Genomic DNA, 25,217 nt, shown 5'->3' on the forward strand with positions numbered 1-25,217 from the left:
TAAAAAATAGTGTCTCAAGTTTCTAAAAGTAATGTCACATTACAGTCGAGGCACAATAAATAATATCGTAACTAAACATTTACAACTTATAATCACGATGTAAACTGATAAAGTAAAATCACACCAAAACTCGACTTGTTAGTTATTGGTCAACAGAGATTGAGGTTAGTTAGTCAGGCAACTTAATGTATTTTTCCAACTATATGTTATTTTAATGTAATAAAATATGTAGGGCCTATAATAAAATGTAATTGATTAATTGAAATTCTTTTCCTTCCTGTAAAAGTTACAAAATACTAAGTATAGGTAATGTATTTTTATACAACCTCATTTTATATAACCCCAATGAATCCTAAAAGGTATAAATAAGTAATAAATAAATACAATTGATAATCCATACACTAAGCAATTCGAGCACAGATATTACACAGTAACTTAATGCATTGAATCAATAACTTCAGTATTCTTAGCCATCGCTTTACATTCCACTCCCATCCTTAAATATCTAATTTGTTACTTATTAAAATTGATGTTATAAGTAATCCTATTTTAAAATCAATTGTTCAATCATTTTCAAGAGGATATTATCTTTACCTGCTTTTGGCATTTAAACAAATTTCAAGACATTAAAATTAAAATTAAAGACATTAAAGTCAAGACATTAAAATATATTAATACATAAACTAGATCATGTGGGCCTAGTACGCTACAAAATGCGCTACTCTGCTGTACTTGTAAAGTTTGGTGTCAAATGTAAGATATAAATTCTTTAATTTAATTTAAAAAGTGTTATTGAAGTAACTTAAAATGGCTCTAAAAGTAGAATTTTTAGTCAAACAAGAACTTCAATATGAACTAATAGTAAGAGGGATTGAGTTTGATTCCAATGACAGTGTGTCAGAACTAAGAAAGTTATTAAGAGCAGCAATAAAAATTAATGTAATGCCTAACCCTTATAATCTTTCAAAAAGGTTAGTTGTTGTTGACGAAATTCAAACTTTAACTAATAGTTTGCAAAGTTTGGAAAACAAAATCCAAGATCTTGAAGAGAGTAAAGACATAAATGGTTTTATTAGAGCAGAAATTAAAATTAATCACTATGGATCAAGAGTAAATAATTTAAGTCAGTTTAACTACACTGGCCATCACCGTGTTTTATCGTAAATTTAACACCACGGGATTTACTGTACACACACTCCCTTATTACTACACAAAGAAGGCCCCATAAAAATTTAAATACTACACTGGCCATCACCGTGTTTTATCTATGTAAGCTAGGCGTGGATGAAAAAGCTAAAGTAGAGGGTTTGATAGACAATAGACAATAGACAATGATCTTTATTTACATATTCGTTGAGAACAGTACATGCGTCAGAATAATAATTAAAATTTGTTGATTTAATATGTTGTTAAAGCTGGTTGTCAAGGAATTCTTTTTCTGAGTAGAATGGCCTTTCTTGCAGCCATGTTGTTAATTGGTTCTTGAAACGGTGAGTTGGTTCATTTCTAAGTTGTTCTGGTAGGTTGTTGAAATATAGGGCCCCTTTGTACGATGGCTTCTTTTCAAAGAGACTTAGATGGTGAGGTGGTATTGCAAAGCTTGAGGCGTTCCGTGTATTGTGATGGTGAATGTCTCTGTTTCTTGTTTGGTTTGTGGAGATGGCATGGAGAATTGCCTCACGGATGTAAAGTGATGTCAGTGTGAGGATTTTTAGTTCCTTAAATGCATCACGACTGCTTTCTTGATATTGAAGGCCTGCTAGGCATCTTATAGCTCTTTTTTGTTGGATAAGTACTCTTTTTAGGTAGTTGTTGGATGTACTTCCCCAGACCACCAGACCATACCTGAGGTGTGACTCGACCAGGGCATGGTAGGCTGTTTTTGCGGTGTCCAGACCACCAACCTGCTTCATTCGCCTGATGACATGAATGCCAGAGCGTAGCTTCTTGCAGAGTTGGTCAATGTGCTGTTTCCATGTCAGTTTTGAATCCATGATAATGCCGAGATATTTGGTACTATTTTGTGCTTCTATCCCAGGGATTAATACGTTTGTGTCTTTATTTTTAGTAGAGTAGTTCAGCTTGTTAGTTAAAGACATTGACAAGTTAAAGTGATTGACAAGTTAAAGACAGTAAAAGAGTCATTTGGTAAACTCAACTTTGATACAAACGAAAAAGCTACAGTAGAGCGTAAACTTAGTGAAAGTATTTTAGAAGAGGAGGAACTTGAAAATGTTTTTACAGAAAAGTTAAAGTGTGTAGAAAAAGTATCACAATCTAATTTAAATGTGCAAGAGGACCAAAAATGTAGTTTTGCTAAGCTACCCAATCCAATCCAAATACATTTAAGAAATTTTAATGTTTGTGATGGACTTGATGTAAATAAGTTATTAGGTTTCATAAGTAACATTTTGAAACTCAAGGATGAAACTGAGCTTACTGATGATCAAGTAATAGACTTAAGCTTAGGATACTCAACAGGACCACTGCATATAAAATTGCTAGAGTTCAAGCGTTCCAAGGTAAGCTTAAGTGTGCTTCATCAAGGATTACTATCCTATTTTGTACCTGTAGGTTTAAGGGAAAATTTGAAAAGAAACCTTGTAAACAGACCTCAAAGGGTTAATGAAGCTCTCAATTGCTATATGCTACAAGTCAAGGAAAATGCTAGGTTGTTAAATTGTGCCTATTCAGAACAAGAATTGGTAGAGTTAATAACAATAGGAATGAACCCTGAAACCAGATCAAAGTTGGTATTTTATAGTATGCCTAAATCTTTTGATGACTTAGATAAGTTATGTATACATGCTCAGAATGTCGCATACGAGGATGACTGTCGACGCTCCGTGAGGGTACCGGTACACAACACAACCCAAGGTAGGATGGTAAATAATATAAGTAGTCCGGTCAAATGTTTCAACTGCAATAGATTGGGACACATAGCAAGGAACTGCTTCAGGAGACAGGTAAACCCAGGACCGACACCTCAGAACAGATTCATTGTACCACCTTTTGCTCCTCAAAACCGATACAATGGACCACCTTTTGCTACTCAAATCCATTACAATGGACCACCTTCCGGACCACCTCCAGGACCGCAAAGTAGATACAACGAACCACCTTCTGCTCCAAAAAATGGGGTAAGTGGGGGAAAATCATAGATCTAAATAGGAAAGTAGGTTTTCCCCAGAGGAAGAGTAGAATATTCTACAACAAAAGCCAGATACAAAGGAGAATAAATTGCAATGAGGTAAGAAGATTTAATAAGCTAAATAATAATAATAATAATAATAATATTTAATAAGGTGTTGAAGAAATAAGTATGAAAAATCAAGACCAGTAAAAAACCAAAAGTCAAAATTATGTATGCTACCTACATTGAAGGTAAATATGGGGAAGCGTTTATCTGAAAATGTTCTATTAGATTCAGGAAGTAGTGTTAGTCTTATCAATGAAGATATGTACAAGAAGCTAAAGTCAAATAATTTAGTGAAGGAGATAAGGGGAGTTAATGTCAGTTGTAAGTCAGCAATAAATAACAACATAGATATCATGGGTCAGTGTTCCATAAAGGTTAGGATTCACAATTTCTCTTGGAATGTAGAATGTTTGATAGCAAGGAATCTAGTTTGGAAGGTGATTTTAGGTTCCGATTTTATAAAGAATTCTAACATGGTTTTGGATTTAAGTTCAGACACCTGCTATTTTAAATTTAGTCCTGAAACAAAAATTGATTTAAATAACAATCCCACAGTTATCAGCGCAAATGTAAATAAAGATATAGTAGTAGGTTGTAACAAGGCGAGTAATGAGATAAGACAACTTATTCAAGATAACCCAAGTGTGTTTACTAGTAAAATAGGAGAAGCCATTGATTTTGAAGTTGATCTAAAGTTAAAGGATTCTGAGCCTGTAAAACAAAAATGTTATCCCTTAAGTCCTCCAAAAAATAAGATAATGAAAGATATTGTTGATGACCTGTTAAAACAAAATATTATCAGACCCAGCTTGTCTAGCTATGCCAGTCCCAGTTTTCTTGTAAAGAAACCCAATTCAGATAAATATAGACTTGTAATCAATTACAATGCTTTAAATAAGAAAATTGAGCAAGTAAACTATCCCATAGGAGATCTCCATGAGTTGTACCACTATTTAAGAGACTCTGAGTATTTTACAGTTTTGGATTTAACACAAAGTTTTCACCAAATTAAGCTGAAAATAGTAGACACATTACTGCTTTTACTACTAATTATGAGTCCTATGAATGGAATCGACTCCCATTTGGCTTACATTCAGGAAGTGGAATTTTGTCATCTTACTTAAATAGAGTTTTCAAAGAAGAAAAATTTAAATTTGTCTTAAATTTTGTTGATGATTTGATAGTTTACAGTAAAAATTTAGAAGAGCATTTGTCACATTTAAAACAAGTAACAGAAAAGTTGAAACTACATAACCTAACAGTTAACCCTAGCAAAGCTGTGTTTGCTAGTAAACAAATAAGTTTTCTCGGGTACTTGATAAGTAAAAATCAAGTAACGATAGATCCTGACCGCACCATTGCTATCAAAAACTCAAAACCTCCTAGAGATGTTAAGGGTGTGAGTAGATTTATTGGTATGACTTCTTACTTTTCTAAGTTTATTCCGGAGTATTCAAAATTAGCAGCATGTCTTAATGAGCTTAGAAAGAAAAATAAAAAGTTCTACTGGACTGAAGAATGTCAATCTAGTTTTGATAAATTAAAGGAAGCCATTATCAATCCACCAGTGTTAGCTATTCCAGACTACAATTTGCCTTTCATACTACAGTGTGATGCGAGTGATAAAGCTGCAGGAGCGGTTTTACTCCAAGAGAACAATGGAGAAACTTATCCAGTAGCTTACTATTCCAAAAAGTTTTCTGACTCTGAAAAGTGTTTGTCAGTTTATCACAAAGAGGCCCTTGCTGTTGTAAATGCTATAAATAAATTTAGGAATTATTTAGAGCACAAGAAATTTACATTAGTGACTGACAATAGCGCCTTAGCATGGGTTTTAGGCAATTTTAGGAAGCTAGGTAAATTAGGAAGATGGGTAGAAACAATTTTAAGTCTTCCTTTTGAAATCCAGCATGTGAAAGGTAAGGATAATGCTGTAGCTGATTTTTTGTCCAGACACTTTGAAGCCAAAGAAGACAAGGTAGATGATTCTAATGATTTTGTAAATAATGTAAATAAATGTAAGGATAAGTATGAGAAGAAGATGATAAGTAGTGAAGTAAAAGATGACAATGCATGCAATTTATTTGTAAACAGTATCAAAGACTTTCCATTATCTTTTAGCGATTTTAAAAGTTATCAAAATGAAGGTAAAGAAGTGAGTCAAATTATTGATACTGTAAACAAAGGTACAAACAATGAAAGATTTTCTCTGAATAAAGGTGTTCTCATGCATCAAACTAAGGACAATTCTGTTAAGAAAATATTTTTACCTAAAAAGCTATTTGATATGGTATTTAAATATTTTCATGATTCATTTAGTGGTTGTCATTTGGGTGTATATAAAACAATCAAAAAGATAACAGAGTATTTTTATATGCCACACATATCTGAGGAAGTTAAGGCTAGAATCAAAAGTTGTGAACTGTGTAACAAAGGTAAACCATCACAAAAGGTGTTTCAAGGTCCCCTAGTGTCAAGCAATGCAAGTGCTCCAATGGAAAGATTGTATATAGATGTTTTTGGTCCCTTAACTAGAAGCAAAACAATGAACAATAATTTGTTAATTATAGTTGATCAATGCACAAAATTTGTTTGGTTGTATGCTATGCGAAATGCCAAATCTAAGACTATTGTAAATATTTTAGAAAACTTTGTTTTCAAAAACTTTGGTTTATGCAAAGAGCTTATCAGTGATAATGCTAAATGTTTTGTTAGTAGTGAATTAAAAAACTTTCTATTCAATAAAGGTATTATTCACAAAACTATAATACCCTATGTGCCAAGAAGTAACATTTCTGAACGCTATCTAAGAAACATAAAGGCTATTTTTCAAATATATTTTCACAATTGCCAAGACAAATGGGATTGCAATCTAAGTGAAATTCAATTAGCTTTGAATAGTGCATGTAATGAAGCTACAAAGTTTACTCCACATGAATTGATGTTCAGTTTTAAAATAAACAGTTCACTTTCAAATGTTTGGGGTTTAAATGATGTAATAGAAGAAAAAGTAAATGCAAGAAATTTAGCGGAGAAGTTAAATCAAGCTATTTCAAACAACAAGTCAAGAAACAAGTTAAATACAAATTTGCTTAAGTATAATGAAGAAAATAGTAAATATCCTTTCAAGAAAAACAGTATTGTTTATTTGAAGACATATCATCTGAGTAATAAAGTAAAGAAGTTTCAAGGGAAAACAGCACTCAGATTTGAAGGACCCTATAAAATTTTTATTTTTATTTCAGATGTAAGTTGTATTGTTCAAAAATTGAATGACCCTAATATTGTGAAAAGAGTACATGTATCACAATTAAAAGCTGAACAAGGGTAAAATGATAACAGGTAACAGGTAAAAAAAAAGGGTAAACAAAGGTCTGTTATTTTATGTAAAAGAAAATCTTTTTTTTAATTTCAGGTTGTTTTATAAGTTAAGATTTTATTTTATTTAATTTCAGTTTGAAATAAGTAGCCAGATGGAAAATATACATTGTTTTTAGAATTTATAAAATCATTGAAATGTTTATTAATAATGGAGAAAAGTTAAACAGTCAAACAATGTCTTGTAGGCTAAAACCGGTTTTGTACCTTCTATGTAGAATTCCACCAAACTCAAGATGCAAAGGACGACGACCTTGAACCTGAACAAACCACTTTCACTGGACAACACTTGACATGCAATCCAACACTGGAATAATTATATTTTATTTTTAATTTTGTAATTTTGACGCACACTTTGACACACACACAAAACTACACTTGACTGGACAAAACATTTCACTTGTCAAGGTGTGAAATCACTGATCACTTGACTTGCATTTTGGGCTGAGAAAGGAATATGGAATTTTATTGTTTGCAAAAATAGTTTTTTCACAATGGATTTTGAATTTGTCTGAAAGTAAAATAATGAGTAAATCAATGTCGCAAATGATTAATAGGCTGGTTACTAATTTGTCAATTGATATTTTAAGTGTTTAACGATTTTGTATACTTGTTTTATGTAATGTACGAGATTGGTGGAAAGACAGTTCAACGCAGGCCCTGCTTGCAATACACAAACCAGGGACACACTGACTGACATGAAACGTTTGGGACGAGGGCTCCTGTCTTACACGGAATGTACCGGGGAGGTCTGCCTGTCGTCTGCACCATTGTGTCACACTCCTAGCTGTCGCACCACGCGTTACCACCAGACACTATAGCATTGCTTTTTTTTATCTCTTATTGTAACCTTTGTTGTTGATTCTAAATGATTTCATTTGTAGATCAAATAATTTGTTTATTTATGTAACAAAAAAGTTAAGTGAGGGAAATTTGTAGCATTTTATATTTGGTACTGTATTTTTTGTCACTCTTTAAAAAACAAATTCAAGTTAGTATTTTTCTTTTTTTTAGCTCTGCTCAGTCATGAAAGATTCAAACATGTTAGTTCAATTTTGTCAGTTAAAACAGAAATTTAAATATTTGCAAGATCCTGTAAGGAAAAGAGACGACAATTTGATTGGCCAGGGTAACTCAGTGATTGTTTGAAGCACATGGTCTTCAGCCAATCACAGGGTTGCCTTGGTCAAACAAAACTTAATCACCCTTCTTGTCCGGCTCAGTTGTGCAAAACCAGTTGATAAGTAAAGTTATAGTTTGTTAGTTCTTTTGGTCAGTTACCCCACGTTTTGGGTAAGTCTCTTAAAAATTTTAAATTTAGTTAGTTTTATTTTAGATATGTTGACAGATGTCCTCTCTTTTTCAGATTTTGAATAAATCTCAATTCACAAAGATTCTAATTAATTTTATTTCTTTTAGGGCTCATGATTAAGAAGCAACTTAAAAATTTATATAAAGTCAAGATTTGTTTAAGTAGGCCTATAGTATATCAAGAAGGAATTTTTAAAAGATTGAAACTTAATATAATTTTGATGAGCAGAGCTTATTTTCAAGAATTTAAGTTGAATGTTATTATGAAAAATAATGAAGATTTTAAAATAAAAGTTTTGTTCAATCATTTTCAAGAGGATATTATCTTTACCTGCTTTTGGCATTCAAACAAATTTTTACAAGTCAAGACATTAAAATATATTAATACATAAACTAGATCATGTGGGCCTAGTACGCTACAAATTCAAACCCGCGATATTCGTTGTTGGTAAACAGTCAATGAAGTTCACAAAAACTGGATAAAAAATAGTGTCTCAAGTTTCTAAAAGTAATGTCACATTACAGTCGAGGCACAATAAATAATATCGTAACTAAACATTTACAACTTATAATCACGATGTAAACTGATAAAGTAAAATCACACCAAAACTCGACTTGTTAGTTATTGGTCAACAGAGATTGAGGTTAGTTAGTCAGGCAACTTAATGTATTTTTCCAACTATATGTTATTTTAATGTAATAAAATATGTAGGGCCTATAATAAAATGTAATTGATTAATTGAAATTCTTTTCCTTCCTGTAAAAGTTACAAAATACTAAGTATAGGTAATGTATTTTTATACAACCTCATTTTATATAACCCCAATGAATCCTAAAAGGTATAAATAAGTAATAAATAAATACAATTAATAATCCATACACTAACCAATTCGAGCACAGATATTACACAGTAACTTAATGCATTGAATCAATAACTTCAGTATTCTTAGCCATCGCTTTACATTCCACTCCCATCCTTAAATATCTAATTTGTTACTTATTAAAATTGATGTTATACGTAATCCTATTTTAAAATCAATTACTTTTATAAAATGCATTAATACCTAATAGAGTGAAAATTTAAAAACGTACGTTTTCAGGAAAAGCACTTTGCAAATTTTTTCCCCCTTTTTTCAAAACTTTTATTATTTTTTTTATTTAATTAACATTTGAAGTTTCATAAAAAGTCCATGGTAACGCAATATCTTTGGTAGTTTTTTTTAAAAAGAGCATCTTTAGTGGAAAAACACAAAATCCTGTCACGACCATAACAGACGTTTAAATGAATATTGAAAATAGTTAATATTATTTTTATAACTATGTTTTGCTATAAACTAATTTACTTTTATGACCATTATACAGTAAAAAGGTCACTGAGCTTTTGGTATATTTGGTCTTTCTAGAAAAAAATAAAAAAACTCAAAAAATTGAAAAAAAGCCAATAAAATCTTTTTAAGTTTGTATAACTCCGAACAAACTTACCTGAGACCCGAAAAATCGTTATGTTTGTATAAAGGTGTGCTTATTTTGTGTATAAAACATTGAAATATGACGATATTTTAATTTTTGAAATTTTTATGATAGAAATCGTAAACGTGATGGTCAGGGACAAGCGGTACGGTCGTGAATTTTCTGAAATAATCTAAATCTTTCTAAACAATCCTTCAATTATACTGTTAGTTATAATAAAAATATGTGTTTCAATTGAACTAAACTGTTCAATTTACAATTATATTAAAGTTATTGTCACGACCAAACACACTATAATCCATAAGGCTGCAATGGTCGTGAAAAAACCCGCGATGGTCGTGAAACTTTGGTCGTGAAATTACGTGTTATTTGGCTCTGTTCTGGCGGTAGCCCTGCACCTCATGTTCGAGGATACAAAGTGGACTTCTAGGTTAATCTAGCAATTGAAATATCTTATAAACAAAAATTAACACCATGTCTACTTCATCGAATGACTACGTACGGTCATGGACACACCAAAATTACAAAAAACACAATCTTTCCTTTATTAATCTTGTAATTCCTCCTTTCAATTCGAAACGACCGGCACTACAATCCTGACGTACACCCCGAACTAGTCTCTAAAACCAACTGACTCCATCGACGTCAGGCTTGCCACTGTCGTGCTCCAAAGTTGAAGATTTTTCCCAAATGGTCGTGAAGCCAAATCGAGGGACAGACTTATTTTGTCATGGTAGTCAGTTTGCAATGACAATAAAATTATAATATGCTCCTTTTTTGTAAGTTTAATAACCATTGATGACATAAAAATATGGCTTTATATATTTTGGCATGAATAATTAGTCTAAAAACAGCGTGAAAGTTGGAAAATGTACCCTAGGGACACGTCATGGTCGTGAATTTTGAGACTTTAAAAATACGAAAAAAATACCAAGAACCTATTTAAAACCAAATAAATGTGTGTAACATGTTGCCCCCGTCCCAAAAAATATTAAAACACATAATAATAGACTACAAATCCAGTATCAACGAAGTAAAAGGCCAGGGACATGAAAACGTACGTTTTTAAATTTTCACTCAATAATAAATGTCCAACATAGAGCTTAATAAACGCTAAATGTGCGGTAATACCAGCGCTCACACAGGCAATGATATACGGTGCCGGGCGCCCGAGGTATCGCCAATGAATACACAAACTATAAAGAAGAACAGGTCCTATGGACAATATTCTAACAGTATTTTCAAATTTGGCGCGCAAAATATCTGTAGTTCTGCACTGAACCACCACTCAGCGCTGTAGTCAAGTTTAGCACGCGGTGAAGTGCGAGAGAGAGCGACATACACTGTTTTCGCCCCCTCTCTCTTTCTCTCGTGGCCTGGCCCACAGGGGACGAAAACGGTGTATGTCGCTCTCTCTCGCACACACCGCGTGCTAAACTTGACTACAGCGCTGAGTGGTGGTTCAGTGCAGAACTACAGATATTTCGGGCGCCAAATTTGAAAATACTGTTAGAATATTGTCCATAGGACCTGTTCTTCTTTATAGTTTGTGTATTCATTGGTATCGCCGTGACGTCACAGCGGCGGAGTGGTGGGGAGCCACCTGGCATCACTTTCTGAGCTCGCGTGGCCTAGCCCTTGTATATCTCTAGCCCTGATCGCTTCCACAGACCATGCCTCTAAATATCCACAATTCGTGACTGCCAATTGATGACTGAACAAACACTCGTGGTGTTGTTTTGCAAGAAAGGTGTTTTGCCCAAGAAAGGCATAAGTGTTTGCACCTCTAAAAAAACATTCCATAATTTCTAAGCAAAAAGAGTTTAAATTTAAATTATTTTCTTTAAAAAAAATCTCTTAAAACAAATTTTAGTATTACTTACTGGTCCAATTCTTGGTGGTGACTGAACACTTCCAATCAGCTTATTGCTCTATAAAAAAATAAACAGAGTGAACAAATACACTGTCAATTGGTAGACTTATAACTTATAGAGTGTAATTCAAATCAAATTTGACCTCTAAAATTGATCATCTCAATATAACAAAAAATTGATACAAACCGACGGGGTTTTCTTGATGAACTAAAATTTGTGGCTCTCGTGATAATTGACAAATACCCTATAAAGATTTGAGTCTAATTATTTTTTGTCAAATTAGTATTCTGAATTTTAATTTCAACATATTTGTGGTTTAGATAAAAAATGATGAGGTATATATTTGTAATATTATTAATGTTTTGGCAGTAATCTTTTTCGAACGATAAGTACAAGATCAAAAGTATAGAATCATAAAATATTTGGATGTAAATTTTAGATTTGACTTACCATTTTTTCTAGATGACCCTGAAAATGAAAAAAAAAATCAAATCATCAAACCCATGACTTAAAGGAACAGAATTATTTGTCAAAAAGTCACACTCTTTTTTGTTTTTATTTTTGTATTTTGTAGGCCTACCTCTAAGAATGTTAAATCAATTGTCAAACATATCATATCTTATTTTAGTACAGCATTTTAGACTTTCTAGAGAGCAACCATTGATAACTTTATCCAGGTAAGCCATTTAAAATTTATAGGTATAGGATATTTTATTTTGATGCCAAGCTTATATTGAGAGAGAGTCCCACTCACAAAGCTTTGCCTTAATATTTTGTAGTATTTACTAAGCTCACAAAGCTTTTCCTTAATATTTTGTAGTATTTACTAAGCTCACAAAGCTTTGCCTAAATATTTTGTAGTATTTACTAAGCTCACAAAGCTTATCCTTAATATTTTGTAGTATTTACTAAGCTCACAAAGCTTTTCCTTAATATTTTGTAGTATTTACTAAGCTCACAAAGCTTTGCCTAAATATTTTGTAGTATTTACTAAGCTCACAAAGCTTTGCCTCAATATTTTGTTGTATTTACTAAGCTCACAAAGCTTTGCCTAAACATTTTGTAGTATTTACTAAGCTCACAAAGCTTTTCCTTAATATTTTGTAGTATTTACTAAGCTCACAAAGCTTTGCCCTCAATATTTTGTTGTATTTACTAAGCTCACAAAGCTTTGCCTAAATATTTTGTAGTATTTACTAAGCTCACAAAGCTTTTCCTTAATATTTTGTAGTATTTACTAAGCTCACAAAGCTTTGCCTTAATATTTTGTAGTATTTACTAAGCTCACAAAGCTTTGCCTCAATATTTTGTTGTATTTACTAAGCTCACAAAGCTTTGCCTAAATATTTTGTAGTATTTACTAAGCTCACAAAGCTTTTCCTTAATATTTTGTTGTATTTTTAAGCTCACAAAGCTTTGCCTTAATATTTTGTAGTATTTACTAAGCTCACAAAGCTTTGCCTCAATATTTTGTTGTATTTACTAAGCTCACAAAGCTTTGCCTCAATATTTTGTTGTATTTGCTAAGCTCACAATGCTTTGCCTTAATATTTTGTTGTATTTTTAAGCTCACAAAGCTTTGCCTTAATATTTTGTTGTATTTTTAAGCTCACAAAGCTTTGCCTTAATATTTTGTAGTATTTACTAAGCTCACAAAGCTTTGCCCTCAATATTTTGTTGTATTTACTAAGCTCACAAAGCTTTGCCTAAATATTTTGTAGTATTTACTAAGCTCACAAAGCTTTTCCTTAATATTTTGTAGTATTTACTAAGCTCACAAAGCTTTGCCTTAATATTTTGTAGTATTTACTAAGCTCACAAAGCTTTGCCTCAATATTTTGTTGTATTTACTAAGCTCACAAAGCTTTGCCTAAATATTTTGTAGTATTTACTAAGCTCACAAAGCTTTTCCTTAATATTTTGTTGTATTTTTAAGCTCACAAAGCTTTGCCTTAATATTTTGTAGTATTTACTAAGCTCACAAAGCTTTGCCTCAATATTTTGTTGTATTTACTAAGCTCACAAAGCTTTGCCTCAATATTTTGTTGTATTTGCTAAGCTCACAATGCTTTGCCTTAATATTTTGTTGTATTTTTAAGCTCACAAAGCTTTGCCTTAATATTTTGTTGTATTTTTAAGCTCACAAAGCTTTGCCTTAATATTTTGTAGTATTTACTAAGCTCACAAAGCTTTGCCTCAATATTTTGTTGTATTTGCTAAGCTCACAATGCTTTGCCTCAATATTTTGTTGTATTTGCTAAGCTCAGAATGCTTTTCCTTAATATTTTGTTGTATTTGCTAAACTATGTTAAGGAAGCGTACATTTCCCAGGGACATGTTGACGAGGGTTGAATCTCATAGATTTTTTCTGTTGAGCCCAAAAATACATATTTCTTCAAAATAGTATATTTCGTACCTAGGGCAGAAAATAAGGTTTTGCCGGCTCGAGCTTAAATCGATAGAGAGCTGCAAAACCATTTCGGTCCGTGGTACGAACGCTATTTTTCACCACACTATACCCTATTACCACTATTCACCACTATAATAATGCACACTGATAGTCAACACAATACAACTTAAGGTTATGTGAAGAAATCATTTGAGGAATCAGCAAAAATAAAAATTAATAGTTGCTAGGCAACGGTGACAAAAACACAATTCTATAGCAATTCTATGGATTTTGATTGTGTATTTAAAATGCATGTTTTAAGTAAGTAAGCGGACAGCTGATTTTGCGGCCCCGGCCTGTAAAAACCTGCTCGGTCCCCAAATTACGATGACAGCTGGCATGGCCAGCAAAACGTAACTTTCAACCACTGTAAGGGTTGTTTTTTTACACCTCACTTTTTTTTTTAAGAAGATCACGATGGAAGTCGGAAGAAAATGTTTTTAGTTGAGGGTCATCAAAAGTAGTACGAAAGACCAAAGGTTTTTGAGGTTAAACACGGTGAGGTAAGGCTCAAGCAGTTAGCGCGAGCGCCGATGGAGCCGCCGCCGAGGCCGAGTCAGACTGCCAAAACTGGTTTCTGCGCATGACCGGCCCAGACGTGCAACAAAACCACTGGGACCGGGCGCCGCCAGACAGTCTGTGCCATTTTGTGACCCAATCAACACGTCTCTCTCTAAGGTATAGTGCCTACTTGATATCATTTTATGATTCAGGGAAATTAGTAGTTTTACGTTTTGATATTCACGAACGATATTGATTAATTGATTTGCGATAATTTGTTCACGATAAACGAGGTTTTCGATTTTGATCAGTGATCAATTGGTATTTTTTTTGCAATTTAATTTAGATTTTAAATTGTGAAATAATTAGTTTGAAGTTAATGAAATTTTGCCGACTAGCAATATCAAATCCAAACGAGTTAGCATACACTAGGCTATTGAGGAAAGCAAAAGTTGAGCAAGGCCAATTGAGTATTCTAAAGGATTTTTACCTACACATCTTATATTACATAACCTCTGTGTCACCTTCCAATATCCCTCCTTTTGCTGAAGCATAAGCAGCATCCTTTGGGCAGAACACGCTACTCAATTACCTAAACCCTCTTGTATCGCAGGTAAGGAGTGATTTAATAGGTTAAGCCTTAGCCTAGTTGTTATTGAAGAACTATATAATTTGAGGGTGACAATAGCCTAAGCTTGTGTAATATAACGTCATATAAACTCAATGTTGCCTTCCAAACACCTCTCCTTTTGCTGAAGTATAAGCAGCATCCTTTGGGCAGTGTACGCCATTCTATAGCCTACTACCCTATCTTGTATGCTTAACGAATTGCTGGTACTTAATTCAACGTAGAGAGAGTTACGAGACACAATTAATTAGCTATAAGGTGTTTACGATTTAATAACGACATAACCTATTTGCCACGCACAACACAACAGTGTTCTGCTCGACGTTTTGTTATTATTTTGCGTCTGGTCCGAACTATCGATCGTATTGAAATCGATAGCTATCGAAGTTAACACCGAATCTACTACCGGAATAATAGTTTATATTTAGCCGTTGATTATAGTTGTTAGTGATTGGATCCTCGACATTGACTAGCGATATAGCATTTGATTTTGATCTGAATAGCCGCTAGCTATAATAGCCTAACAACTGATTGGTTAATAACATCTTTATTTCGTATAATAATAATACTTATTATTATTATCCAACTTGATTGACTTGAACGATTGCGTGAATATAGATAGCTGTTTTATAAATAGCCTAGGATAGCTGTTTTAGTGCTCGCATAGCTAGCGTTAGCCTGTTGATTATTTGGGATCATTAAAGGATAGTGGGGGGTCTTAGTTATCCAAATTAACATACCGTAACCTATCCTAGATTGCTGAAGTATATTCAGCATCCTAGTTAGCTGTACAGGCTATCTACCCTTAACCTTTTTGTTGTTTAGAGCGCATTTGCGTGGGTTTAGGGTAGCGACCGAGGATTATACGGGCGTTTAGGTAACGATTAACCTACCGTAACCTATCCTAGATTGCTGAAGCATATTCAGCATCCTAGTTAGCTGTACAGGCTATCTACCCTTGACCTTATTGTTGTTTAGAGCGCATTTGCGTGGGTTTAGGGTAGCGACCGAGGTTTATACGGGCGTTTAGGTAACGATTAACCTACCGTAACCTATCCTAGATTGCTGAGGCATATTCAGCATCCTAGTTAGCTGTACAGGCTATCTACCCTTAACCTTTTTGTTGTTTAGAGCGCATTTGCGTGGGTTTAGGGTAGCGAACGAGGTTCATACGGGTGTTTAGGTAACGATTAACCTACCGTAACCTATCCTAGATTGCTTGAAGAATATTCAGCATCCTAGTTAGCTGTACAGGCTATCTGCCCTTAACCTTTTTGGTTGTTTAGAGCGCATTTGCGTGGGGTTAGGGTAGTGAACGAGGTGCATACGGGTGTTTAGGTAACGATTAACCTACCGTAACCTATCCTAGATTGCTTGAAGAATATTCAGCATCCTAGTTAGCTGTACAGGCTATCTGCCCTTAACCTTTTTGTTGTTTAGAGCGCATTTGCGTGGGTTTAGGGTAGCGAACGAGGTTCACACGGGCGATTGGGTGACGATTAACCTACCGTAACCTATCCTAGTTTGCTGAAGTGTATTCAGCATCCTAGTTAGCTGTGCAGGCTATCTATCCTTAACCTCTTTGTTGTTTAGAGTGCATTTGCGTGGGGTTTAGGGTAGCGACCGAGGTTCATACGGGCGTTTAGGTAACGATTAACCTACCGTAACCTATCCTAGATTGCTGAAGTATATTCAGCATCCTAGTTAGCTGTGCAGGCTATCTATCCTTAACCTCTTTGTTGTTTAGAGTGCATTTGCGTGGGGTTTAGGGTAGCGAACGAGGTTTATACGGGCGTTTAGGTAACGATTAACCTACCGTAACCTATCCTAGATTGCTGAAGTATATTCAGCATCCTAGATAGCTGTGCAGGCTATCTATCCTTACCCTCTTGGTTGCATAGAGCGCATTTGCGTGGGGTTAGGGTAACGATCGGAGCGTAGCAAGGTTTAGTTTGATCCTATAACCTTTGATACCGATCCTAGTTTGCTCGAAGAACATTCAGCATCCTAACTAGCTGTACAAGCTATCGAACCTAATTCTTGAAATAGACTCTAAAGCGAGAATTGAATTAACAGATAACACGACACATAGATTATACACGACAACGTTTTCTCTCGCGTCTGATAGGGTAACGATGATGAGTGAATAGCGACAACTGGTTCGCACATTTCACTGAGTTACCCTATCATTTCAATAAAGGAATTTGATTAAACACAGACGATTGATAATTTAGATTATTCGAAACGAAATTAATATTGAGTGGGATTTCACATCAACAATATTTTGTTGATTCACATCGACCCCTGGAAATTTAAACCCAGCACTGCTGAACTATCTTTGGCGATAAGATAACGAAAACGACACACACACGGAAATTCCCTCACACCACCAATTAACGTATGTAATACAGTAGAGTCCCGCAAACTCGGTCCTCGATAACCCGGCAGTCTGGATAACTCGGTCATTACCTGGCTCAGAAAATTCGTGAATTTTTGAGTCCGAGTTAATCATGGACTCAAGCCAGCTTAAGTCAAATTGTTCGTAACTGGTACTAAGGATTTGTTGTACTATATCTGATGACTTAATACTGACTTGTAATATAAAAAAGGCTGTTAAAAAGCTTAAAATCTGTATTGTTCTCATTTTTAACCCTAGTTTCCGATAACCCGGCATTTCACAAACTCAGCATCCTTCCAGTCCACATTACGCCGAGTTTGCGGGACTCTACTGTACAGCCAAAAACATCATAGTGTGGTGAAAAAGATGTTTAAGGCTAATATAAAAAAGGCCTTATGCTAAGTATGAGATTGATTCATATTCATAATATACTGTACTTTTTCAGTTTTACTTACTGCCGTGTTGTCCAGGGCTTCTTCCAACCCCAATAATATATTCCAAGTGCTCTACAACAGAAATTGTGGTTTAAACAGCATCTATATTTTTATTTAATGCGATCTTGTAACAACATTTAGAGAAGTTCTACTTACTTAAACTTAAAATCTTAACATTAAAAGGGTTGTTAAAAGTATTTTCAAATATAAAAAAAAGTGTTAATGGAAAAAATTCTACGGTCTCAATTGATTTGGAGATTCAGATAGTATACCAGAGGAGTTTTGTTTTCATTGTTAGATATTCATGTTAAATACTCCTGTTTCAATAATGATAAAATCAGTTTTATAGTTAGTTTCAACAGTACAAGACTCAGAAAAGAACTAAAATTTATAGAAAAATGTAAAAAATAGGCTTATGGCTTAGTGAATGAATGAACCTTTGCTTTCTAGGTGAAACTTTTTTGTCAATCAGTGTTTAATCTAGAATGTTAAATACAACAAAAAAATTGTTTGGTTTTAACTTACAAGTGACTGATGAAGTGGTCCTGTGATTGCTTGGAACTAAAACATACAAATTGTTGTAACAATAAAACTTTACAGAAATGTAGATAGACAAAACTATTACTAAAGTTATTCTTTAGAGTAATCAAGTAGCTTTTATTGTATTAAGAGCACAATGTCAAATCATGAAGCATTAGCTAAGTGATACATTTCAAGAGCAGCAATGACTGTATGTGCTCGTAATTAGGACATACAAGATTTTTCCTACCAACATAATTAACTTATAGCTTGCAACACACAGATTAACTTTTCAGTTGTTTATTTTGGTACACGTCATATACAGAAGACTCTCTCTTATCCGGACTCCTCGGGACCGAGGCCAGTCCGGATAACGGTTTTTCCGGTTAACTCGACGTCCCCAAAAACTCTTTAAAACGGACTGTTTACTGTGATATTCGACTTAAATTTAGGAGAGCATTGTATTTAGATACGTGATCACTGATCTCAAATCTTTCCCACGAGAACAGTCGTTTCAGTACTGCCCACTTCCTGCCGATCTAGTCCGGTTAAACCAATGTGCTGATAAGAATTGTCCGGTTAAAGAGATGTCATTTCCGCCGAGTGTAGTCCGGTTAAAAGGTGTCCGGATAAGAGGGAGTCTACTGTAGGTTATGTTCGCTTTTTCTGTTATTTTAACTAGCTGTTGTTACCCACGGGCTTCAACCCGTTTGACTTCATAAGTATTAACATAGATTAAAAGAAGTAGATAAATAAAACTATTGGTTGGTTAGGTTAAGCTGAAATAGACAAAACAGAATACAGTAATAGAAAGAAACTAGGGGAAACCCGTCGAAATCGACGGTTACTTTCAAGGCTTACGTTAATTCATCTAACTGCGATGAATTGGGTGAAATATACATATTTTGAGCATTTAACATTGTTCAAAGAGTAAGTGTAAAAACAATAACAATATTGCGTTAGTTGCCAAATTTGGTTGTTCATTCAATGATTAAAATATTTCCTATCCTGTACGTCATCGGAGTTATTATTAGTATGTTATATGGTATCTCTTCCTTTGGTAGAACCTTTAAATAGTATTTAAATCGTATTGGTGGATCTTTTGTAGCTAAACACTTCCGTGATTTCATCAGTGTTTGAGAAAAAATATATGTTTGTTGAGAAGACACGTTCTAACTTCAAAGGGAGGTATATCCGTTACAGTGTAAGTTTGATTTTCCTTCGTCACTTCGCGTCAGTTCATATCGTACTTCTGTGCCAATGAATGAACCCTCTGGCATAGTTTTGAGAAATTGACTGTGGGGTTACTGATAAAGCTGGAATTCCTTGACATGGGGGATGTCAGTTAGTTGTCTCGGCTCGGCCTTATCAATAACATAAAGTTGTCAATATAATCTCTCTACGGAATGTTAGGTGTAGTGGAATACATGAAGTAAAGTTGGCTTTTATTCTTGAACTGTTAGGGGCCTCCTAGTTCATATGATCTTGGCGGCTTCATTGGCAATAAATAATGAAAATGACATAGCAATTGAACATTTCCAAAAAGCAAAAATACTGTAAAATGGCTGTTACGTATATATTGACGTTTACATATTGTTAATCAACGTATATGATAAATACTTTAATCCTTTAATACGTTTTTTTTTCATGGCGACCATTCATAGTAGGTAAGCCAAGTATGAATGGAGATGAGTCTAGGAAGAGTGGCGCGATCTTGAAGTCTTGTTAGTTACTAAGGCCGACATTCCTTAGATACAGCTGTTAATTAATAGCCCATACAGCGAATGGCAACCAAGGGATCTACAGTTTATAGTTGAATTGGAACCAAATTTTTTTTTGCATTGGTATTTATGAATTGGTATAATTATCAGGATAGCACTGCGGGTAGTCGTAGTACTCACTCGTGGGGACGTTAATCCACACCAGGGAGTATCGCATCCACAGTGCATTCCTATAAATATCCACAATTCGTGACCTCCTAGTAGCTGGATTACAGGACGACGCCACCCGTCCCAGTCAAAGGATTATGTGATCTAGTTTAAAAGGAATATGACCTTTCTGTCATGACAGTAGCTGCTTAAATAGTATTTTCTCTTTGTACCATATTTTACAGCCAAAATGTCGTGTTATTTTCAATAATGTTACTAATTCAGTGCGCCAAAGTCCGTAATATAGGCAGGTGCAAATTATTTGTCAAGATAGGTACCATTTTAGGCAATGTTAAGTTTGGATTTTATTAGACACAATAAGAGCAGATATTTCTACATAAATATTTGATATTTTGTAGAATAATATGATAAAATGTAGGCAAAAGTGGCGAAAAAGGCACACACCAACCCGTACAATAGATATAAGATAGTTCAATAAGAAATAATCTAAGAATTGCTGTGATAAAAGGATTTTCCACTGATTTCGTAATGGAACGTTATATTGCAAAACATGGCATGATAAAGAAGAAAATCAATTTTAAAATCAGAAAATAACATTGCAAATACTTATTTGGTAGAATTCAACTCCCAATAAATATGTGTTGTTTGAAATACAATTTAAAAATGAACAGCTGTTTCATTAAAAAGTATTATTCTCATGGCCAAAATGTAAACAACTCTGTGGAGGGATCTTTAAAGGCTTCTGGGGCAGAGTCCTAAGGGATTTTGCTAAGTTTTTCTTTTCATAACTCATCTACAGACCAAGACCTTTCTTTGGACACCTCTACCAAGTTTCTACGCCCAACCGTTCTCTCAAATTAGTGGGGACAAAGTTTCCAATCAAATATTTAGATTCCCCCATGTTAATCTTATGGGAGAAACTCCAACTTTGATGGCCTGTGGGGCAAAGCCCGAGGATTTTTACTACATGAATTGGTGAAAGGGGGTGTCTACACAAAAAATATTTTATTTTGACACGTCGTTTGTAAAAATCCGTCCATTATTAACGGAGGAGTAGTAAGTGTTTTCAAGAAATCGCCTTCACGTATTATATAAGGATAATCTCACCTGATTTTAATAAGGTAATAAATTAAAAGAATAACATACAAATGAATACAGCTGAGGTATTTTTAACATTAGGTGTATGGAAAGTTCCCTTTGGAAAGCAATTAGGACCTTATAGGGCAATAATAGATATAGAGGAAATAATGGATGGTTTAGAGCAAGGTTTCTCGTCATGACGAACATTTTAAGTATATGGTTTATGAGGGTGTGACTTGTAGTTTGGTCAAAATTTCATGGGTACTTTTGGCTTTATATACTGTATAGATAGATATAGAAGATTTTATGTAACCTAGATTGTCAATTTGGTGTAGTTTATCAACCAGGGTGGGGTAGTGAGAACTATACAACTTTATTTTGGTTACTAGATGATAAATATTGCAACAATGAGTAAACAGCAGATGTTCTCATAAACAAAATTGAACGTTACCATTTTAGTAACCATGGTGTTTTGGAATCCTGATTACCGTGCTATGCTGTAGAAACGTTTTTCTTAGAATAAGTTATTGACTCTTTTGTAAAAACACAGAGATTGTTTAGGTTGCATTTCAATATTGATTTGAAAAGGAGTTGTTTTGAGTCAGTTAACGATAGAGAAATGGGTATTATTATTTATAAGAATGGTGTAGGCCCAAAAACAGATTCGCACACCAGCCAATGTGGAGAGAGTATGAGCTGCAATCACTTAAGTCCAAAGAACAGTGGCGTAACAAATTTTTACAGGCCCCCCTGCAAACTTACTTTTTGGCCTCCCCCCTCTCATGAGTTATTTTTAGACCACCGATACAAAATAATCAAAACGCCCTCCCCCTCCCCCCAGAGTTATTTTTGGACCACCGATACAATGATCAAACAGATTAATTATAAAAAGAGTCGTAAATAGGCCTAAATTATGAAAAAAATATTAAATTAAAAATTAAATTATTAAATTATGAGTTATGTTCCATAAAAGCGCGTGTTAAGTATTAAATACTGAAATTTTCAGTTGTGGTTTGATGAAAGTGTTACATCACTACATCATTATATCCATTTTTATTACCCTGATAATTAGACTAATTCGTTAATTACAAGGCAAAAATGTGGTTTGAATTCCCCTATTAACCCCCTTAGGCCCCTTAGTTGCCTTTTGCTGTATTGGCTATTAATTAACATCTGTGTCTAAGAAATATGTCGGCCTTAGTCCCTTTCAAAACTAAAAGGTTGGGCCACTCATCCTACACTCAACTCCATTAATATAATCTATCTATCCTATACTCTAATACGAGCAATGTTTGCTTGTAGTATGTATGTATGTATGTATGTATGTATGTATGCTTGCACCAAGATCTCGAAAACGACTCCGACGATTTTCTTCAAATGTAAAGAGTTTATTCCTGGCCTAAAAACGAGTTTACTGCAGTTAGAACTGCTAACAAATATCTAATTACATAGAAAAATGAAACTAAAAGTCACATTTTGTTAACATTAGTCTTATGGGTTGCTAAGTAACCATCTTGGCTGAATTAAATAACAAGGAAAAAGTAAACAATAAAAGTCATGTAAGTTGTCTATCCACAGTATACAAGCAAAACAAAATACATTACAAAAAGAAAAACACCAGTTGTTACTATTGAGCAAAGATTATAGGTACTGAAGATTACTCAATACATTGTAGTCAAGGGAAGCAGTGTGGAGTGTGGGATCTGTTTATGACGATTAGATTACGGTATCTGCAATCCTTAAATGCTATAGGAAGGGAAGGAAACAGGTCCGCGACGTAGGAAGTGATGAAGGAAGTAGTAAGGCCAGCAGTCCAGAGTGTGGGAACTGTTTATGACGGTTAGATTAAGATATCTACAATCCTAAAATGCTATGGGAAGGGAGGGAAACAGGTCCGCGACGTAGGAAGTAATGAAGGAAGTAGTAAAGGCAAGCAGTCCAGAGTGTGGGAACTGTTTATGACGATTAGATTAAGGTACCGGTATCTGCAATAAAAAAATGCTATAAGGGAGGAAAACAGGTCCGTGTCATAGGAAGTAGTGAAGGAAGTAGTCAAGGCGAGCTGTGTGGAGTGTGGGAACTGTTTATGACGTTTAGATTAAGGTATCTACAATCTTATAATGCAATGAGAAGGGAGAGAAACAGGTCCGTGACGTAGGAAGTAATGAAGGAAGTAGTAAAGGCGAGCAGTCCCGAGTGTGGGAACTGTTTATGACGATTAGATTAAGGTATCTGCAATCAAAAAATGCTATGAGAAGGGAGGAAAACAGGTCCGTGACATAGGAAGTGGTAAAGGAAGTAGTCAAGGTGAGCTGTCCGGAGTGTGGGAACTAATGACGTTTAGATTAAGATATCTACAATCAAAAAATACTAAGGGGAGGGAGGGAAACAGGTCCGTGACGTAGGAAGTGGTGAAGGAAGTAGTAAAGGTGAGCAGTCTAAGGAGTGTGGGAACTGTTTATGACAATTAGATTAAGGTATCTGCAATCCTAAAATTCTATGGGAAGGGAGGAAATAGGTCCGAGACGTAGGAAGTGGCTGAAGGAAGTAGTAAAGAAAAGCAGTGTGGAGAGTTGGAACTAGAAACCGTTTGTAGCAGTTAGATTAATGCATCTGTAATACTGAAATGCTATGAGAAGGGAAGGAAACGTGTCCACGGCATAGGAAATGGTGAAAGAAGTAATAAAGGCTAGCAGTGCGGAGTCTGGGGAAATATTTGTGGCAATTATATTAATTTATCTAAAATAGTAAAATGGAAAGAGATGAAAACAGGTCCACGACGTAGGAAGTAGTAAAGTTTAGCATCGCAGAGTGTGGGAACCGTGTGTGGCAGTTAGATTAATGTATCTTCCATCCTAAAATGCTATGCGAAGGGAAGGAAACAGGTCCATAACGTTAGGAAATGGCGAAAGAAGTAGTAATGCCAGCAGTGCAGAATGTGGGAACTGTCTGTAGCAATTATGTATATCTGCAATTCTAAAAAGGTATAGGGAAGGAGGGCAAACAGATCCACGACGTAGGGAGTGGTGAAGGAAGTAGTAAATGCGAGCAGTGTGGAGTTTTGGAATGGATTAATCTATGTGCAATACTAAACTGCTTTCAGAGTAAACTAATGATATTCCTCGAGCAAATCTCGGTCCCCATCAGGTACTCTATATATTAATAGGCAAGCATGTTTCTTTAAAACCTTTTTTCTCAGCTCGTGTGCATCGTAGGGAAAATCTACGCATACCGTTAGAAAGATGTTTTCCTGTAGAAGTGCAGAATCCCTTTAAAAATTAAAATAGGCTCAAAAATAAGCATGAAAAATAAATTTGAAATTAAAAAAAAATTAACATGGGCTTTATGGGTTGCCATGTTGGCAACAAAATAACAACAAAATATAAACAGAAAATCAAAACAAATGGAAGAAATTGCAATCACATGTTTTATTTACAGCGTACGGTGAAAATAGAGAAGCCTGTACTTTACATTCCATCCCCATGTTGAAGTTGTCACCAGTTTTTTTAAATTAAATTCGTCGTAGTTGATGTGAAACTAAAATGTAAAATAATACAATATTGAAGGCCCCAGCCAACGTTCATGGCTCCAGGCTCCAAAGTAACAAAATGTTTGCAGACGACATAACTTAAGCAGTGTGCAAAATCACCGAGAAGTGAAATATTTCTCGGTGACGAAAGTGAGATTGCATAATAATCAAAGATCCAAGTTATAACACGTTAAATTTGTTACCCTAGTTTGTTATCACTGAAGATGCCTAACATAATTAAACGATAACTGATAACAACATATTATTAATAACATCAATGTTATTACTTGTTCAATGGGCCTACAATTATTGAATGATTGATAATACATTTAAATAAGAATGAACTCCAATTTTTCGGCCCCACTCGTCTCACGGGCCTCTCTGCTCACCGTTTCCCGCTCACCGGTTCGCGGGCCCTCTCATCTCCCGGACCCCCACATTGCGGGCCCTTCTGTTACGCCACTGCCAAAGAGGTCCAACAGGAAGCAGTTCTTGGCAATTCAAATTTCTAGATGTAAGAAGGGGGGGTTTTGCCCCCTAACAGGAAAAGGGTGCAAT

General features: G+C 34.6%; 1 protein-coding gene across 9 annotated transcripts in view; it reads right to left on the reverse strand.

Moving 5' to 3' along the window:
- LOC128990591 (uncharacterized) overlaps positions 1-25,217 on the reverse strand; it is a 90,656-nt gene that overhangs the window by 38,399 nt on the left and 27,040 nt on the right. For 8 of the 9 annotated variants that reach the window (XR_008490544.1, XM_054413041.1, XM_054413042.1 and 5 more), the window contains 4 exons: positions 18,168-18,203; positions 17,664-17,714; positions 11,683-11,700; positions 11,242-11,289 (listed from right to left, as the gene is read on the reverse strand). Coding sequence is in view for 8 of the 9 variants with exons in the window: in XM_054413041.1 (XP_054269016.1) it covers positions 11,242-11,289; positions 11,683-11,700; positions 17,664-17,714; positions 18,168-18,203 (153 nt within the window). In the remaining variant the exon portion in view is untranslated. The remainder of the gene's footprint in view (positions 1-11,241; positions 11,290-11,682; positions 11,701-17,663; positions 17,715-18,167; positions 18,204-25,217) is intronic. The other variant, XM_054413035.1, reaches the window with a different exon arrangement.

This window comes from Macrosteles quadrilineatus, unplaced genomic scaffold, assembly GCF_028750875.1.
Source record: "Macrosteles quadrilineatus isolate MER2022 unplaced genomic scaffold, UCM_ALF_1.0 Scaffold_3__2_contigs__length_128488019, whole genome shotgun sequence".
Classification (NCBI taxonomy): domain Eukaryota; kingdom Metazoa; phylum Arthropoda; class Insecta; order Hemiptera; family Cicadellidae; genus Macrosteles; species Macrosteles quadrilineatus.